An 18866-nucleotide genomic window follows, 5' to 3' on the forward strand; every position below is an offset into this window, starting at 1 on the left:
TGTCTTTCATCAACTGGCTTATTTCACTTAACTTAATATTCTCCAGTTCCATCCATGTTGTCGTAAAAGGTAGGAGTTCCAGCTCTCTCTCTTCCTTTCTTTCATTTGTTCTTTCTTTCTTAAATGCAGATGAATTTTATTTATTTTTTTAAATGTCAAAGTCAATTATAAAATATTTAAAAAATTTAAAAGCATTATAAAGTCTCAGCAATTAAACCAACATGACACCAGCACAGAAATAATCAATCAGATCAATGAAATAAAATTGGCATTCTAGAGGCAAATGTATATATCTGTCTAACAATATATGATTAAGTTGATATTTCAAATCAATGGGGAAAATTAGACTTATTCAACAAATAAGGTGCATGGACCACAATTACTTGAAATAAAACAAATATAGAGCCCTATTTCACACATTATACAAGAAATATTCAGGTGAGTTAAAAATCAATATGTAGAATCTAAGGAGTCTTAGAAGAAAATTGAACTAATATTTTTTATTACCTGAGTAAAATATTCAACCCCAGAAGGTATAAAGTAAATATTGACAATATGACTATATTAAACACTTAAGACTATATAGTAATATACATATTTAAAAAGTTAAAGGACAAGGAATAGAATAGGAAAGTATTTGCAACACATCTAAAATATGGTTAATAGGTTGTTTTTCTTTTTTTAGGGAAAATAGTTCTATAAACCTTTAATCAATAAATGGATAAAGAATACAAAAAAGTCATTTTTAAATGACCCCCCTTTTTTAAAAATAATAAAAATAGGCAAGAAATATACAAAAATAGGTTTAGTTTCAAAAAATAATAAAGGAATAATTAAAAGAACACATTATTGTCACAATCAGATTAATGAGTATTAAAAATATTGGTAATATCAAGTATTGGCAACTCTAAAAGGAACTAGGTATTCATAGAAACTTTTTCTTCATCTTAAAACAGTCCCTTTAGCATATTTTGCAGTGCTGGTTTGGTGTAAATGTATTCTTTTAGCCTTCTTTTGTCTGGGAAACTCCTTATTTCACCTTCCATTTTAATTGAGAGCCTTGCTGGGTAGAACAGTCTTGGTTACAGGCCTTTGCTTTTCATGACTGGAATATTTCTTGCCATTCCCTTCTGGTTTTCAATGTTTCTGTTGAGAAGTCAGCTGCTAGCTGTATCGGGGCTCCCTTGTATGTTACTACTTGTATCTCCCTTGCTTGCCTTAGGATTCTCTGTTTGTCTTTGATATTTGGCATTTTAATGATGATGTGTCTTGGAGTGGGCGTCATTGGGTTCCTCTTGAAGGGGAACCACTGTGCTTCCAGGACTTGTGTTACTTTTTCTCTCCTCCAATTAGGGAAGTTTTCCATCATTACTTTTTCAAACAGGTTCTCTATCCCCTCCTTATCCTCTTCTCCTTCTGGTATCCCTATTATACAGATATTATTATGTTTCGGGTTGTCCTGCATTTCCCTCAATGCCTTTTCATGCTTTCTGAGTCTTTTTTCATTTGCTTGCTCTTTCTGGGAGCTTTTTTCTACCTTGTCCTCCAGCTCGCTGATCCGGTTATTGAGCCTGCTTTTGATTCCTTCTACTGTGTTCTTCAATTCAGAAATTGTACTCTTATTTCCTCTTGTCCCTTGTTGATAGTTTCTATGTCCTTTCTCATGCTGATATAGTTTGCAGTAAGTTCCTCATAGTTTCCCTGTAGTTTTTGGTAATCTCTCTGAGCTCACTGAGCCCACTGAGCTTCTTTAGAACTGTTGTTTGGAACTCAATATCTGATAGTTTCCTTGCCTCTATCTCATTTAGTTCTCTTTGTGAGGATTCCCCCTTTCCCTCTGAGTGGGGTGTATTTCTTTGTCTTCCCATTATTTGTGAGACCCTTCTCTTTTGCTTCTGATTCTTAAGTTGATCTTGTCTTGATTTCCTTACTTTGTGGTGTGAACTTCTATGGTTGAAGACCACTGTTTTTACTTTCTGGATCTGCCTCTGATGATATCAGATGTTGTCCCTGTCTGACCTTAAGCAGTCTGTTCAAGACTTCCAGTAATCTACTGTTTGTGGCTATCTTGTTCAGCTGTTAGTCTAGTCACTCTACACTCAGCAGGTCACCTTAGACAGCTCAGAGTGGGGCAGAGTCCCTCCTGGGGGCAGAGTTGTTCGGTCCTCTCATGCTGCTGCCATATGGAGGAAGAGTCTGCACAGTCAGCAGGTGGCTTAGATAGCACAGGGCGGGGTGGAATCCCGCCTGGGGGTGGGGCTATTGGGTCCTTTTATGCTGGTGCAATTCAGGGTCAGTGGTCTCTGCCTGAGCAAGATGGCTCCTGTCTCATGGGAGATGATTCAGCACCGAGATCCCACCAGCCACTCTCTCAGTTCTCTCCCCAAAGCCTCCTTCCCCAGTCTCTCCTCAGGCATTTCCAGACAACTCTGCCCCCGCCTCTGCCGGAGACCAGGGTAAGTGGCTACTAAAAAAAATTTATGCGTTGGCCCTTTAAACAGTTCTTTGCATCTCCAGCCACTCATCTGTGGCAGAGAGCAACCCTGCCACTTTTCACAGCTGGCTGTGTACCTTTTGGGCTCTGGTGCTATGGGCCAGAGATCCCCACTTTTGTTCTAGATCTCACTCTTCTCAGGGGGATCCAACTGGCCGTTTCAATATCTTTCTGGTGCTGACGCCCATGGGCGCCCCACCCACCTTCTCGAGTCTCTACCGCACTCCTTACCAGTCAGATTGCACTACAGCCAATTCTTCTGTCTCCGAGGTTACAAGGCTCCTTTCTCGCTATTGTTCAGTTGTTTTTTCCAGGTGATTTCTCCACAATTTAGTTGTAATTCCAGGTTGGTCCTGGGAGGAGGTCAGTGTGACTTCCACTTACTCCTCTGCCATCTTGAAATACCCCCAATCCTGAATTTTTAAATGCCTTTAATGGAAATCAGCATTTCTCCAATAAAAATTTAGAGACTGGCTAATATCATTTAGCTATTGCCATACAAAAACCACCTAAACTGCAGGAGATTAAAATAGAAACCAGTTATTATTAGCTCAGAAGTCATGGGAATAGGAGTCAGCTGATTTCACCTGGACTCACTTGATCTCAGCTGTCCTTACTCATGCATCTGTAGGTTAACTGGACATTGGCTGACCTGGGCTCACACCCTTGTAGGGCCACTGGGACAACTCAGCTGTGTTACGAGTATATCTTGTCTTATTCCACAGACCAGCAGACTACCTGGGGCTTATTTTTCTCATGACAATAGCATAAGTACAAAATAACAAACCCCAATGAACAAGCTCATTTCAAGTCATGAATCATGTAATATCTTTTACAACCATTAGCATAAGCAAGTCACATGGTTGAGGAGAGTGGCAAGTATTATATCACATCTACCCATTCTTAGTGGAAAGGCATTAAGAAGCTAAGTAGAAATAGGTGCAGGTATACAAAGAAGTGAAGAATGGGGACCATCATTGCAACCTATCACAATAGCCCACTTTAAGTGAAAAATAAACAATTTTTTGTGAATGAACGGGTTGAGAGCATCTAAAATTTCACTTCATCACGTGACTTCAATGAAAGTCCCATTGATCTGATACCATGCATACAGGTTCATTATTACTTTTTGGGGTGGGGGGAGGGGGACAACAAAAAGCCTGTAACTGCACTTTAACTAAATGAAGAGAAAACCAAAACCTGTGAACAGAAGGATTATCAGTTTAGAGCAATGGTTTACAAAGTTGGATATATACGTCCATTTGGATACAGGGAGAAAATGTTAGAATCTTTATTTTTATATAGAATTCTTATCTGAAATGTTTGTTCTATATCTTTGAAATACATTATTGGTATTTTAATAGGGGTTGTATTGAATCTATAAATTGCTTTGGGTAGTATGGACATTTTGATGATATTAATTCTTCCAATCCATGAACATGGTATATGTTTCCATTTATTTGTGTCTACCTTAATTTCTTTCTTCAGTGTTGTATAGTTTTCTGTAATCAAAACAGTCTGCTACTGGCATAAGAACAGACACATAAATCAATGGAACAGAATAGAGAGCCCAGAAATAAACCCGTGTCTCTATGGTGAATTAATATTCGACAAAGGGGGCAAAAGCATAAAACAGAGTAAAAATAGCCTCTTCAACAAATGGTGTTGGGAGAGCTGGACAGCTACATGCAAAAAATTGAAATTTGACCACCAACTAACACCATACACAAAAATAAACTCAAGATGCATAAAAGACTTAAATATAAGTCACAACACCATAAAAGTCTTAGATAAGAACATGGGCAGAAAACTCTCAGATATCCCGCCCAGCAAGATTTTCACTGATATGTCCCCTAGAACAAGGGACAAAAAGAAAGAATAAACAAATAAGACTTCATCAAAATAAGAAACCTCTGCACAATCAAAAAAAAAATCAGTAAAATGAAAAGGGAACCAAATTTATGGGAAAATAAATCTGTCTATGATACCTTGGACAAGGGTTTGATCTCCAAAGTATATAAAGAACTCACATAACTTCTCTCCAGGAAGAAAAACAATTCAATTAAAAAATGGTCAAAGGACCTGAACAGATACTTCTCCAAGGAGCACACACACAGGGCCCAGAGACATATGAAAGAATGCACAGCATCACTAGCCATCAGAGAAATGCAAATTAAAACCACAATGAGATACCACCTCACACCAGTCAGAATGTCCATCGTAAATAAATCAACAAACAACAAGTGTCGGTGAGGTTTTGGAGAAAAGGGAACCCTAGTACACTGCTGGTAGGAATGCAGACTGGTACAGCCACTGTGTAAAACAGTTTGGAATTTCCTCAAAAAACTAAAAATGGAACTGCTTTTTGACCCAGCAATTGCACTGTTGGGATTATACCCTAAGAATCCCAAAACACCAATTCAAAAGAACCTCTGCACGCCAATGTTCATAGCAGCACAGGTTACAATAGCCAAGTGCTGGAAGCAGCCTAAGTGCCCATCAGTAAATGAGTGGATCAAAAAACTATGGTACATTTATACAATGGAATGCTATGCAGTAGAAAGAAAGAGCTACTATCCTTTTCGACAGCATGGATGGAACCAGAGAGCATTATGATAAGCAAAATAAGCCAGGAGGTGAAAGGCAAATACTATATGATCTCCCCTATAAGTGGAACCTAATCAATAAAACAAACAAGCAAGAAAAATATAACCAGCAACATTGAAAGAAAAAACAAACTACAGTAATGAGAGGGAAGGAGGGAGGTGGGTAACAGGGAAAAGAAGGGGAAGGGTCAATCAAAGAATATCTATGAAAGACCCATGGACAAAGCCAAAGTGGGGAAGGATTGAGGGTGGGAGGTGGGGGTGGATGGGATAGGGTAAAGTGGTGGCGGGAAAATGGAGACAAATATATTTAAGCAATAAAAAAAAAAGAATTCTTATCTGAATATAGGAAGTAAATAAAGCTTTGCTATTAGATAATATATGGAATGAAATTGGCATTCTCACAATGTTCATAAGTAGATGATGGTCGTATGTAAAGTATCCTACTGGAAGAAAAGGAGCTGCAACTGGGGATTGTCAGGTGCTGCCTCATTCTGTTGTTCTTAGTGTACTGTGATTTACACTTAGGTGAATTTACAAGTTAGGACATCTAGTTCTGATTAAACTCCCTCATGAAAACAAACAAGTAATTTCAAAAGATTATTGCTAAATGACACAATGGATTGAACAAAACATTGATAATTACATAAGTACAAGTGAAAAAGAAAAAGGGACATTTATTGCGTGCCTAATATGGGCTTTTCATTAGCCACATAAAAAATGATGAAATAATCAACTCTGAAACAAAATCTGCAAAGAAAGTTGATAATTATCATTGAGTCTATTTAAAATATGGGTTTACACTAGCTGTTTTAATGATTAAAAAGTGAGGGTAATGAGACAACCAAATAATATTTAATAGATCTCCACTAAAAATAACAATTTCCAAGCAAATTACTTACATGTACTTGTCTTAAATTCATATAAAATGCACATCCTCAATATTGAAAAGAATCTTCATGAAAGATTCCTTAAAGTAAACTTCAAATGAGCCCTGAGTACATAGAGTAACAGTAATAATTTGATTTGTGAGAAACCGATAGTAACCAGAGGAGAGTTGGGAGGGGGGCCAGGAAAAAGAAGGGGAAAGGTCAAGTCAAGGAACATGTATGTATAAAGGACCCATGGACAAAGCCAAAGTGGGGAAGGACTGAAGGTGGGACGTGGGGGTGGGTGGGTCTGGAAAATGGAGACAGATGTATCTGAACAATAAAGAAAAAGAAAATAAAATTGCCAGAGAAATATAGAACAAGGCAACCTCTTCATACAAACTTGAGACTTGGACACATGAACCAAGATTGTAAGAGAAATAAATAATAACACAAGCAAATACGGAATCCTTCAGAGAGTACATAAATAAATAAGAAGCAAATTTAAGAAAAAACAAAAATTCACAAGGACATAGAGGCATACAGCTACCCTATAGCCAGTGTACAGGAGACGGGAGACCGATTGTTGGGTAAAACGGAAATGAAAGAATCCACAAACCTCCAGATATGAACAATTCTTTATAAGAAACATAATCCAACTTTCCTTTTAATAAATGAGGTTATAGATAAATTCAGTGATTTTCCTGGTTTGAAGCTTGTTAGAGGCAAAACCAAGGGAAGGGTACAGTTTCTAGTCTAGTATTTTACTACCACTAACCATTATTTCCATGATTTGTATTGTAAGCAAGAGAATTGCCCTCTATTGCATAATTTATTGCATAAACGTGATTTCAAGGACACATTAACTTAGTGAAGATAGCACCTTTTTAGTACCTGGGTACATTAATTATAAGTCAGTGCTTGTAAGGTATTTCTTATTAATTATATCTACTCACTAAAACATTCAAACGACAGGACTGCACTTAGAGTGAGTGTATTTTAAAGTACCAAAGTTGACTTCATTATACCCTTTTTGCTAATAAAAGATAGTGTCCTCTGAGTAAATTCCAATCTGTGTGTTTCTTATGCAACAAAGAAAAATGGGGTTTATAAAGCAAGTATGTAGTAATTAAAAAACACCCTTGGAATATACAATGATGGTTAAACACAAACACTTCTAGCTGGTACTCAAAGGAGCTGAACAACAAATTTAACTCAGTATTATTAGCACTTAAAAAATTGCAAAAAGAAAGAAGCTTAAAAACAGAACAGCACAGTGTCAATAAACCAAATTAGTACAAGATCATAAAACAGTATCATGCAAAGAAGCTCACAGAAACAGAGAATGCAGAGCAACATAGATACAATATGCTCAGACCATTGCACAGGTAAGATTTTTGGTCTGTTCTTTGGAATTGGAGGCCAGGCAAGTTTCATGAGCAAACTAAAAACTCATACTGAAAATTCAGGTTATAATAGTAAATTATTAAAATATACATAAGGGAAGCATTCAAAATGATTAATAGATATAATATGTTAATTGCAATTCACTTTCATATAGTTATTTAAAATTCATAATAAGCTTATTAAATATGCAAAGGCATCAACATTTCATAGGTAGAGAATACTTTCAAAGCCACATTCATTTAAAAATAATAGAAAGAAAGCCAAAATTTGAATTCAAACTTTATGCTTCTTAAACCAAGTTCTTTTCATTATACACACATAAAATAAATTCTTGGAGGCAGGGCATTAGAGTGAAATTTCCTTCTTTTATAGATCAATAAATGCATGGATAATGGAAGGTGACAAGAAGAAATTAGCTGTAAGGCTGACATTGGAGTTTTACCATCTTTGTCAAAGTCTTTCAACATTTAAAACTGACTCACACAAAACTGAAGGATATCAACAAGAATAATAAATTGAGTAATATGAAATAAATGTTAAGAGCATGGACTCTTAAATCAGATAGACCAGACTCCCTGACCTTGAGCAGGTTTAGTCTCTATTTAAATTGACTTATCTGTTACATGGTGATAAGTACAATAATAAAATCTATTGCACTTTCTAAAACTCTTGTAGAAAGATAAAGCGAAATAATATGTGTGAAGTTCTTAGAAACTGTTTGGACCTCAAAGAAGTAGCCTGGCTTAAATCACCTTCATAGTATTTGCCTCCCCCGCTCCCCGCCCCATTTTCCATACGCAACAGAAGGGTGGCCTGGCAAGGGAGGGACACCTAGTAACAAAAGGTCACAAAGTAAAGTACCAAACAGTCCATTTGGTGTTTGGAGTAATGAAAACATCACAAAGAAGAAATCCCAAGTGTACCCCGTGAGTGAGCCTGTGTTTATCTACCAGCCATTCAAATGGCATTGACTGCCAAGAGAAAACTACCAAAAGAACAAGTTAAGTGAAAAATATTTTCCTCCTTTTTATAATCTCCCTTCTCCTTGCCTCATTCTGGGAGACCCAGAAAGAGGAGAAGAAGAGTAGAACATGGAGTAGAACACACACAGTACATCCCTTCACTGTGAACATGAAAAAAGGGGAGAATATCTAACTGGCATAAGAGACTGACGTTTAAATTGGACTTCCTGGACTCTTTGATATTTAAAAGTGTAGATAAAGCTATAGGACGCACCTGACACCATGAAGGAAGTGTTGCTGAGTTTGGACAGTAGAATTTCTAAAGCACTTGAGATGGAGTCCACATGCTTCCTCACAGCCTCCAAGGCCCAGTATAACCTCCTCCTCCCTTACCTCTCTAGCCTGGTGTGCGGCAACCCTCTCCCCATCCCACATCCTCTCCTGCAGCAGCACTGACATCGCAGGGCCTCCAATGCCGCACACTCCATCTTACTACTCATCGACCTCTGCTGCAGTCTGTCTTCCCTACTCACCCCAGCATTTGGCCAACTTTTACCTCTGAGAACAAGGACCATAACCACCTTCTTACATGCTGTGTGACTAGCATCTGATAAACTGCCTGGAACATAGGAGATAAGCAACAATTAGTCTATGAATGAATGAATGAGAGGATTCATTGGAAATTAAATATTGTAACAAGGATTCTGGCAACAACAGCACAGAGGGGACATGAGGAGAAAGGCATCAGCAGAGACAGATGGAAGAAAACTCTCATATCTTACATCAAGGAGTCACCAGCATGCGATATGCTGATTCTTAAATTCGCAAGTGGGAATGTCACTTGGGTGTGTTTGCATAAATATATCGAACTAATCACAGTGGGCTTTTCTTATATATAATTGTACACTTTAAAGAATGTTGACATATATTTAGAAAGCTATGCCATAATAAGTTCTCTGGTAAATATGTTTTAGTTTTATTTAGGAATGTTTTGGGTTTTGGGGAAGCAATTGTCTATAAGTCTCTTTATGATCTGGTTCTGAGTTATTTTCTAGCCTCATCTCCTTTCAAATCCCTAAGAACATTCCTGGCTCCTATTACACTGAACTTTTATATTTTACTAAACTCAACAAATTCTTCTAATTCTTGCTAAAATACTCTTCTTTTTATATAGCTAGCCAACCAACCATACTTGTCCTCCTTATCTCTTTTCCTAGAATTCTTCTCAGATATGGATATCCTCTACCCGCATCTCTTTTGCTACCATATTCATCCATAAATATTTTAATAAAAGCTTAATCACGGTGTTCTAAAATGATGATTTTTTTCTTAGCCACCACCCCCCAACACACACATACACACTGTGAACAATTTGAAGGCAGCACCGGTTACACTTAAGTTTTTCAGCTCCCAACACTGTGACAGACACAGAGTACGTACTTAGTAAGTCTTGCTGAAATGAACAAACACAACTCGTGCCTTCTGTAGCTCAGATAGCAGTAAAAAGAAAGGCATGTAAAGATTTGTATTATCCAGTGTGAAAAGTCAGAAGAAATGTGTGAACACCATGTGGTGGAGCACAAGGACAGGAAGGGTTGCCTCCACTTGGGAGTAGCCTAGAGAAACACCAGTGAGGATGAAATTTGAGCTTGGCCTTGAGTTAATGAAAGATCTCCAGCTGGCAAAGGAGGAGCGAAGCCTAACAAAAACAGGGAAAAACATGTGTGAGGCCAAAGAGTTGTTAAAGATAATGGCAGGCTCAGAGAACAGTGAGAAGTTCAAGGCAGTCTTTAAAACATAAAAGCCTCACAGAGAGTCAGTTATAGTGGTTTACAGCTACTGCCCTCTGTCTCACCTCCTCTCCTCAACCGCGCTGCTGGAAAATGTCGCCTCCACTCTTTCTCCATTTCCTCACCTCCCACATGCTCCACCCACCGCAATCTGGTTGCTTTTACCACGATCAGTAAATACCTCCTTGTTCTTCATCCAATGACACATTGGAATCTTTTTCTTGGCTTTACTACAATATCTGACACTTGTTCTCTTTCTACTTTTGCTATACCCTCCTGCATTGGCATTAAAACCACATTCTCCTGGTGTTGTGGGAAACCCTTGGGAAAATCCTCAACATGGGATCTGAGACCTCTGTGTCTGCCAACAATCTAAATGGATGCTGTCTCCTGGGAAATGAATGGGGCTTACACCAATGAATAAGAGCTATTATTTTTGAATAGAGGCATACAAGGTCAGTGTGGCCCTCCCAAGAAGACAGATTCCACCCTGGTAACCTGGGAATAGGACATGCAATCTCTGCAATTTTTATTTTTTTCAAAATCATTTCATGGTCAAAAATCAAAGCTGTTTGGTATTTATGCAAAAATAATGGGAGGTTGGTAGGGAATGCCTCTTTTCCGAATAAGCCAAGAGAGCACTTTGCCTGGATGTTCTCGGTTCCCACAGCCCCCTCTCCTGCAAGATGGAAAGGATATAGTCAAACTAGTCAGACTACCTTTATTTTCCCTCTTCTGTGGAGCTGTTACCCCATTCCCTAGGTGAGGTTTTTGCCATGGGCAAACCTATGGGTTCATCTCATTATCAAATGAAACATACCCTACACCATGACTAAGAGCTGTAACTGAAAAAGATATCTGACTATTGCACATCATTGCATCTGATGAGGAATAAAAGGCAGCAGACTCTGACTTTCGGCCGAATTCCCCTTTGTTTTGACAGACACCTGTGGTTGCTCCTTCTCAGTCTCCTAGGCAATCTTTTTCAACCTCTTGTTTCCTAAAGTTTCTGTGAAAGTCTGATGACCATTTCATGCTAACCTTTTTTCCTACACAAGTTTATATATATGCCTGTGGTTACAGCTACCGTCAGATGGTTCCCCAAACCATCTGCACTCTAAGCTCCCTCCTGAGCTCCTGAGCTATGCCTGCTAGCTAGACATCTCTAACGAAATCACTCACTGCAGCGCAGCATGTCCAAAACATAAATACTTGCTCCCAAACACAAAAACAAAAGCATACAAAACTTTCCTTGGTCCATATCCCAGTGAATGGCGCCACCGTTCGCCCGGTTCCCCAAGACTTCATCCTATACAAGTATCTCATTCTGTTAAAATACAGGCTGTCATGCCCCACAACTGGCAAGTATGACTTCACAGATTCTAGGAGTCTAGGAAATAATTGTTTTAATAAAAAACTCCTAGTGATTCCAATGCAAGTGTCCATGAATATCATTTTGAGAAACATTTTTCAAAACTATAGAAGGGTACTGAATAAGAGTGGCTGGCTGAATGAATGAATGCTCCCCAAGTGTAATTCCTAGCCTTCCAAAATATCAGTAAGGTTCTAATAATCAACTTCTACATGTCAGCTATAAAGTAGGTTAACATTTTGTCTTTACTTTCGATATACAGTATTTACCATATTTGTGGCAGGTTTCTTTAGCTGCATTTGCAAATGACAATTTCTGATAAAGGTTAACAGCTACATCCAGTGTCAATTTTTAACCCAATCATTGACATGTAATAACTCTCTAAACCTTCTTATGATGTTAATTACCAAATTACATAATTTCCTAATAGCTTCCTAATTCCTAATCTAAGAGATACTGCATGCTTTTTTCATAAACTAAAAAGGTATGAACCGATGAGATCAATATGATCAATAAACCAAGGTCACCACTTAATAGCTTGCTTCTCAGTAGCCTAATGGTGAACTCTGGTTCAGAATTTACCCATGATGACTTCAAAGTTTCCCTGTTCCAGTTCAAACCTGAACACTTAGCACTGCAAGAGTTAACCATTTGAGCTGAGGTTCTTGGCCTAGGTTTCGGTCAGTAATTGGTGGCTATCCGACTTAGACCTTAAGAATACACACACACAGTGGAAGTGTTTACTAAGATAAGAGAAGTCATCCTTATACAAACCAAGGAGCAAAATTAACGAGAAGTGAGTTATAAATTGCTAAAATGCACACACCTACTACAAACTCTGTCAAATGTCAGCTACTAGTACATCCTAAAGTTTAATTACCTTCTTACTCATAATTTTTTAAATGTTAAAAGATTTTAAACTTATTTGCAGACACTCTAATTAGAATCTTTCATTGTAATTTAAACCTGCAACTTTCTTTGGACAACTACACTTGTTAATAACTCTGGAATATACTTTGTGTGTGAGTGTGCATATGTGTGCATGTGTGGTGTGCGTTTGTTCTTTTGGTTCTTAATTCTTTTTGCTACACTGCTTTTTCCTCTCAGGCTAATGTCACAACAAATCTACATCACTGACCTGAACAGGAAGACTTCAGGGTTTAGGTCTTGCTACTCTGCATGCACACTGCATAGAAATGAGTGTATCTGCTAAGATGCCAAAAGTGAAATTAAATTTATTCTTTACTTTTTTCCATTAATTGCATCTGTAAGCCACTTATGGCTGATAATGATATGGGTGTATTTTTCCTCCCCATCATAATAAATTTCTTTCTAATTAAAGTGTCACAGCCAAGTTTTGTTTCTTGACCTGGCCATGTATATTAATATGAATTCAAACAGTCCCTCATTATCTTGCTTTCCAACAAAAATAATATCAAGATGGAAAAATCACTCCATTTGATCATCAGGAAGACCAAATCATTTCTTTTCATGAAATATATGCATATTTTTAAATAAGTTCTATCTTCACTAAGAGATTTACAATATAAGTGCATACATTTGTATATGTCTGTGTTATATTTTTATATAGATAACTCAGCCTTCATTGTTCCCAGCTTCATGATACTTCTCTAGATTTGGACAATTAATAGTAACTGTTGAGTGCTCAAACCATCTCTTTGCTCTTACTCAAAATCCTCCCCATTTTACACATTGTTATGTATACCAATTATTAGTGTATCAAGTCTCAGCTGCAAATCCACCCTTCTTCCCCCCCTTTGAGAAGGACCCTGTAAACATTGCTCTTTAGCCAGCTGGTGCAATGTTAGGCTTTGTCAATGGAGGGTACTGGAGGGACATTCTGAGGTCATAGCAGGAGATGGGACTTTTCTTGTCGCTTTTCTTCATAGTTTGGGTTCATTGTCATTCTTTGGCATGGCTTCAAAGGATTGGCACACAGTGGGTTTCCAGCCACAGGGCAGGATATTTTTACAAATCAGGTTTAGCAAGTACCTGGGAATGTTTACCTTTTGCATATATGTGTGACAACTTTGAAGTTCTACTCTTTCAGCAAATTTCAATTATACATTACAGTGTTATCAACTAGAGTCACCATGTTTTACACTAGACGCTCAGACCTTATTTATTTTGTAGCTGAAAGTTACATCCCTACACCCACCTCTCCCTATCCTTACCCCCAGACTACAGCAACCACATTTTTATTCACTGTTTCTATGAGTTTAATCTTTTTAATCCAAATATTATTTGATGCATGTGGAATTCGGTTTTCTCTGTTGATTCACTTAGCATAATGCCTATAAGGTCAATCCATCTTGTAGCAAATGGCAGGATTTTGTTATTCTCATGGCTGTATAATATTCCACTGCAGTAATACGTATCATGCTTCTGGATCTTGGCTGTTGTGAATAATGCTGTAATGAACACGGGAGTGTGGATATCTCTTTGAGATCCTGTTTTCATTTTCTTTAGATATATATCCAGAAGCAGGATTGCTGGATCATACAAATCATATTTTTAAATTTTTATGGAACCTCCATAGTGCTTTCCACAGAGGCACCAACAGTGCACAGGGGTTGATTTTCTCCACATCCCCACCAATGCTTTTAATTAACTCTTGCCTTTCTGTTGATACAAGTTTTGAAAAGAATATAAAATATAAAGCACTAACCTGAGCACCCCAGCCAGAATGGTGCATTGCAGATACAGAAGAATTAAGATCCTTTGCTCTCCATGTATTTGCTTAGACTAAATAGGCATGAAAGAGTTACATAATTCTATAACACTAAAAATGCTTGTTTTAAAAAAAAACAAAAAACTATCCCACCCAGCTTTGCATTAAATGAAGCAAAAATATCATTTAATGAAAAACTCACCATATCTGTATCCGAGACAGGACCAAAACTCGTCACGTAGATGTTAGTGAAGACTTCAGTAATACTGTCTGATATGAGAAGAAGAGATTGAATATAGCTATTATAAAATGAGAGGCACAGGAGAGAGAAGGGGTCAAGTTCATGGCATGGTTAGAAACTGTGTGATATTTGAAAATACTGCTTTTTACTTTATTTTTAACTTCTGGAAACAACAAAACAGCTATATTACTCAATTATTTCATAGGTTCTCCCAACCCTAAATGCAAAATGCCTACAAGTATTTGGATCTTACTTAAAAACTATACCCTACTAAAGCATTCTGTTACAAGTATATTTCTCAAAATTACTAGTTTCTTAAGATCTATCTTATCTGAACTAGTTTACAATAAATTTTCCACCAATACTGAAAATAATATACAGTTAGTACAGTTACTGTTTGGTATCGTCCTGAATTTAATTCTTAAACTAAGTATTTCCAATGGTATTTCATAATGGTAGAGATTTAGTGTGTAGACTACTGTAAATTAGTGTGTCTTCTCAATAAAGCACAAACACAGATTGTTAATCAGTATAAATAAATAGAATTCATATTAATACAAAAAGATTTATGATTTAGTCACATAAAAATAGAAGAAAATAACATGCATTAATCACAACAGATTACTTCCAAACAAGCTTGCTTTTAAATATATTTAAGAATGTCTAAAATGCTAAGACTTAGAATTCATCTTAATTGGATTGAATTAAATTCTACAGTTATGTAACTTATTAACTGTAACACAATTAGCTGGATTGCTCTGAAGATTTTTTTCCTTTTTACTGAATTTATTGGGGTGACAATGGTCACAAAATTATACACGTTTAAGGTGCACAATTCCACAGCACATCTTCTGTGTACTGTATTGTGACCACCTCAGGTCAAGCCTCCTTCCGACACCATTCATCCCCCTTGACTTCCAACACCATTTATCCCTCTGCCTCCACGTCCCACTCTCCTCCTCTCCCTAGCAAGCACCACACTGTTATCTGTGTCCATGAGTATTTTTCTATTTTTTTACCTTTTTGCTCAATCCCTCCACGCCCCCTACACAGCACCCCAACCCCACCCAGGACTGTCAGCCAGCCCTCTATCTTTGAGTTGGTCTGTATTTTGTTTGTTAGTTCATAAGGCAAATGGTGAGGGTGGAGAAAAGCTCAAAGGAAAGACTTTAAAAGAAAAACCCTTTAGCTCCGGCTGGATAACTCAGTTGGGTGGAACATAGTCTTTTGCACCAAAAGGTTATGGGTTTAATCCGTGGTCAAGGCCTTATCTAGTTTGAGAGTTCGATCCCTGATCAAAGCACATATAAGAGGCAACCTATTAATCCTCTTTCTCTAAAAATCAATAAATATATATCCTAAGGATTTTAAAAATCCTTTAATTATACTTATAGAAAAAAATGCATCATTAATTTCTACCATCATGAACTGAATATCTTATTTGGTAACTCAAATTTTTCATTCTAGACAAACAATATCATGAAATACTTTTAATATTATACTGGACATTAACTCATAACCATGAGAGGGTAAACTAAATTTGTATCCACTGATGCAAAAATAAAAAAGGATTTGAAATAACAGAGTAGACTTATTCAAAAAACTTTACATGTAATAATCTGCATAAACACCTATGAGATCGATTTTCTGTTATCATTCCAATGTGTGTGTACACATATATTGAAAAGTAAGGAATTATGCCTAATCACCCACACTTAGAAGCAAAGCAATCTTGCTCCTGAGCCAGCAGGGTAAACCAAAGCATTATACCACAGTCGACAATCAATTCGGAATAAAAGTGTTTTCTCATTAACTACACATTTCTATTCACCACAACACTCTGTGCCAAAAACACAGTTATAGTGCTCCAAATATAGTCATTCAGCTTTATTATTTTTATAAATTATTCTATTGTAAAAACTGTATGAAATTTTATTATAAAATGTATTTGAAACATTAATATATTTATAAAGTTGATTCCCAGCTGCCACCTCCTCCAAAGACCTGCCCAGGGTCAGCTTCGGGGACGGGCAATCTATGCACCTGCAGCGGGCCCTCTGCTCAGGGGAGTCCCACTCTTGGTTTAATGTTCTGTTTTCACTGTTTTAAAATTCTTATTCATGTGCTGAATAAAAGGCCCTGCATTTTAATCTTGGACAGGGCCTCACAAATTATGTAGCCATTCCTGGACCTAAATTGCATATGGTACTAGAAAGAAATCAAGAAAATGGGATCCAAATTTGTATTTTCCCTTTATTTGCACTAAATCAATCCTGCTATCCCATTTACTCAATAAACAATATAATACACTTTTAGTAATTATAGATATTGATTTAAAATTCTTCAGAGCAGAGAAGCTAAAATTTTAAGGTCATCCTCATCCAAATAGAGGCAAATGAAATTATCCCCTTTAGTGTGGAAGAGTAAAATTGAAAAAGAGAGATGACAAAAAAGTGTGAATACATACATGCTTAAGGATATGAAAAATATTCACTATGAGCCAAGTGGAAATTAAAGAGCAAGGGAGAATATCATCAGTGCCTAGTGGCTGCAGGGAAATGCCAGCTAAGTATCCAAAGACTGAAAAATAAGAATACCATCAAAGCTCTGAGAAGTAAGAGCAACCCCTAAAGAGGCAGAAGTTAGATGTGCAGTTACCTTCAGAATTGATTTCATGCTTTATTGACTTCATAAACATAGCTAAATGCATTGGAAGAAATATTCTTCTGCTATGAAAGTTCAGAAAAAGAAAAACTAGCAAGGCACACACTGACCACAAACACCCAATAGGTCCCTGAGACTGAAGAAAGGATTCTTGGTAATGAGACTTTGAGGATTTCCATTTAGATAGACGCTCAGAGTTGTAAACAATTAATATGCATTAGTGAAAGATTTTAGTGTGATAACTACACATATTTGATACATCTAACACAACTTTCCAGGGTTCTGTATTTAAAGTGCCATCACTGATTTGGTTTTCCATAACAGAAAGGAAGGGAAGGACAGGGAAGGCAGGAGAGGTGGGGTAAGAATATATGAATCAATATAGGTAAATTTTGGATTCTGTGACACTGATTTGTCAAAGTCAGTCCATAGTATCTTCTGGTTTAATTTTGTTTTCCTTTGCAGATGTGGGGCAAGGTCCAGCTGTGTTATTAATGCCTGTTACAATACCCTGATCCATGTGGCAGATGTATGTCACAAGTAAACAAATAAATACACTCTTGTGACCACCCCAGTCTCTGTATCTTAGGTACCACAAGTTAACCTCTCAAATCGGGATCACTTTAGTAGGCACACCAAGCGCTGTGCTGCCTCAGGGTTTTCCTGTTGGCTTTTACTTCTTTTTCAGTTTCAGTTCATTGCTGCTCTGTCTTTTCATCTCAACTTAAATGTTCTTTCCTCAGAACAGGGGTTCACTCTTTCTCCTACAGAATGTCCTCTTTTCTCATTTTCTCTCTCGGACACTTCCCTCAGCCATAAGGCATTTGAGAACTTGCCATTATTTTTATGCCTTAATATTTTTACTCGTTTTTTGGGGTTTTGTTTTGCTTTTCTTTGTTTTGTTCTGTGTCTAGTCTGTTTCCCCAAGTAGGATTTAACTTTGCCAGAAGACAGGGACTGTGTCATTGCTGTTCTCTGTTCTATCACCAGAGCTTGCACACCTACCACACATTAGGTGCTTTATATTTGAATAAACAAGCCATTTCTAATTACTGTTCATGCAGAGTATATACCTTTTCCCACAATATTTCATCCGCATAAAAAAAAAATGGCCATGAATAACTGCCAACAGTCATCCAGGAAAGACCCTGTTGTTCGTAAAGGCAGAGACCAAACTGTCCATTGACAGAGGGAGGTTGAAAGCCTAGGGAATAGGTTCTGAGTGAAGAAAGGAAGTCAAGCAAAGGAAGGAAAATGTAATTATAGGGAACACTGTTGATGGAAACCAAAAGTTAACTGCTGAACAATAAGAGGCTTTAACAGAAACATCCACCTTGTATCACTTCAGTAATTACTTATCAACTACATTTTTGGCTTTAGAAATACTAGCACCATAATATACAAAAGTAAGATCCTCTATAGAGAGTTTTTCAAAGGCAAAACACCATGAATGTAATAACAGGTGCTTTAAGAGAAATATGAAATGCATGTGATAAACATAGAAGAATGTGTTATCCTTAAGAACACGTATCAGATTCAGGATGGTAGCTAACTGCGGGGAGAGAAAGGAGAATAACCTACTGAGAGGTACAAGGAGCTTCTCATACATTTCTAACATTTTCCTTTTTCTAAAGTTGACAATCAGATTTTCAGTCTTAAGATTTGATAAACCTGGTCATGGAATAAATCATATTATTCTCCGTACTTTCCCGAATGTTTGAAATACTTCATAGAAAAAAAAATAAGTGACCCTGAAAGATATCCAAAGT

At 37.2% G+C, this 18866-nt stretch overlaps 1 protein-coding gene across 1 annotated transcript in view; it reads right to left on the minus strand.

Annotated features, from left to right (window-relative positions):
* The window catches only part of GABRA2 (gamma-aminobutyric acid type A receptor subunit alpha2), a 107576-nt gene that overhangs the window by 47079 nt on the left and 41631 nt on the right, over window positions 1-18866 (minus strand). Inside the window, exon 4 of the mRNA XM_054582133.1 lies at window positions 14395-14462. Within this exon, the coding sequence (XP_054438108.1) occupies window positions 14395-14462 (68 nt within the window). The remainder of the gene's footprint in view (window positions 1-14394; window positions 14463-18866) is intronic.

Source organism: Pteronotus mesoamericanus, unplaced genomic scaffold (genome assembly GCF_021234165.1).
Source record: "Pteronotus mesoamericanus isolate MK-2021 breed Mesoamerican mustached bat unplaced genomic scaffold, CSHL_Meso_final contig_68, whole genome shotgun sequence".
NCBI classification, from domain to species: domain Eukaryota; kingdom Metazoa; phylum Chordata; class Mammalia; order Chiroptera; family Mormoopidae; genus Pteronotus; species Pteronotus mesoamericanus.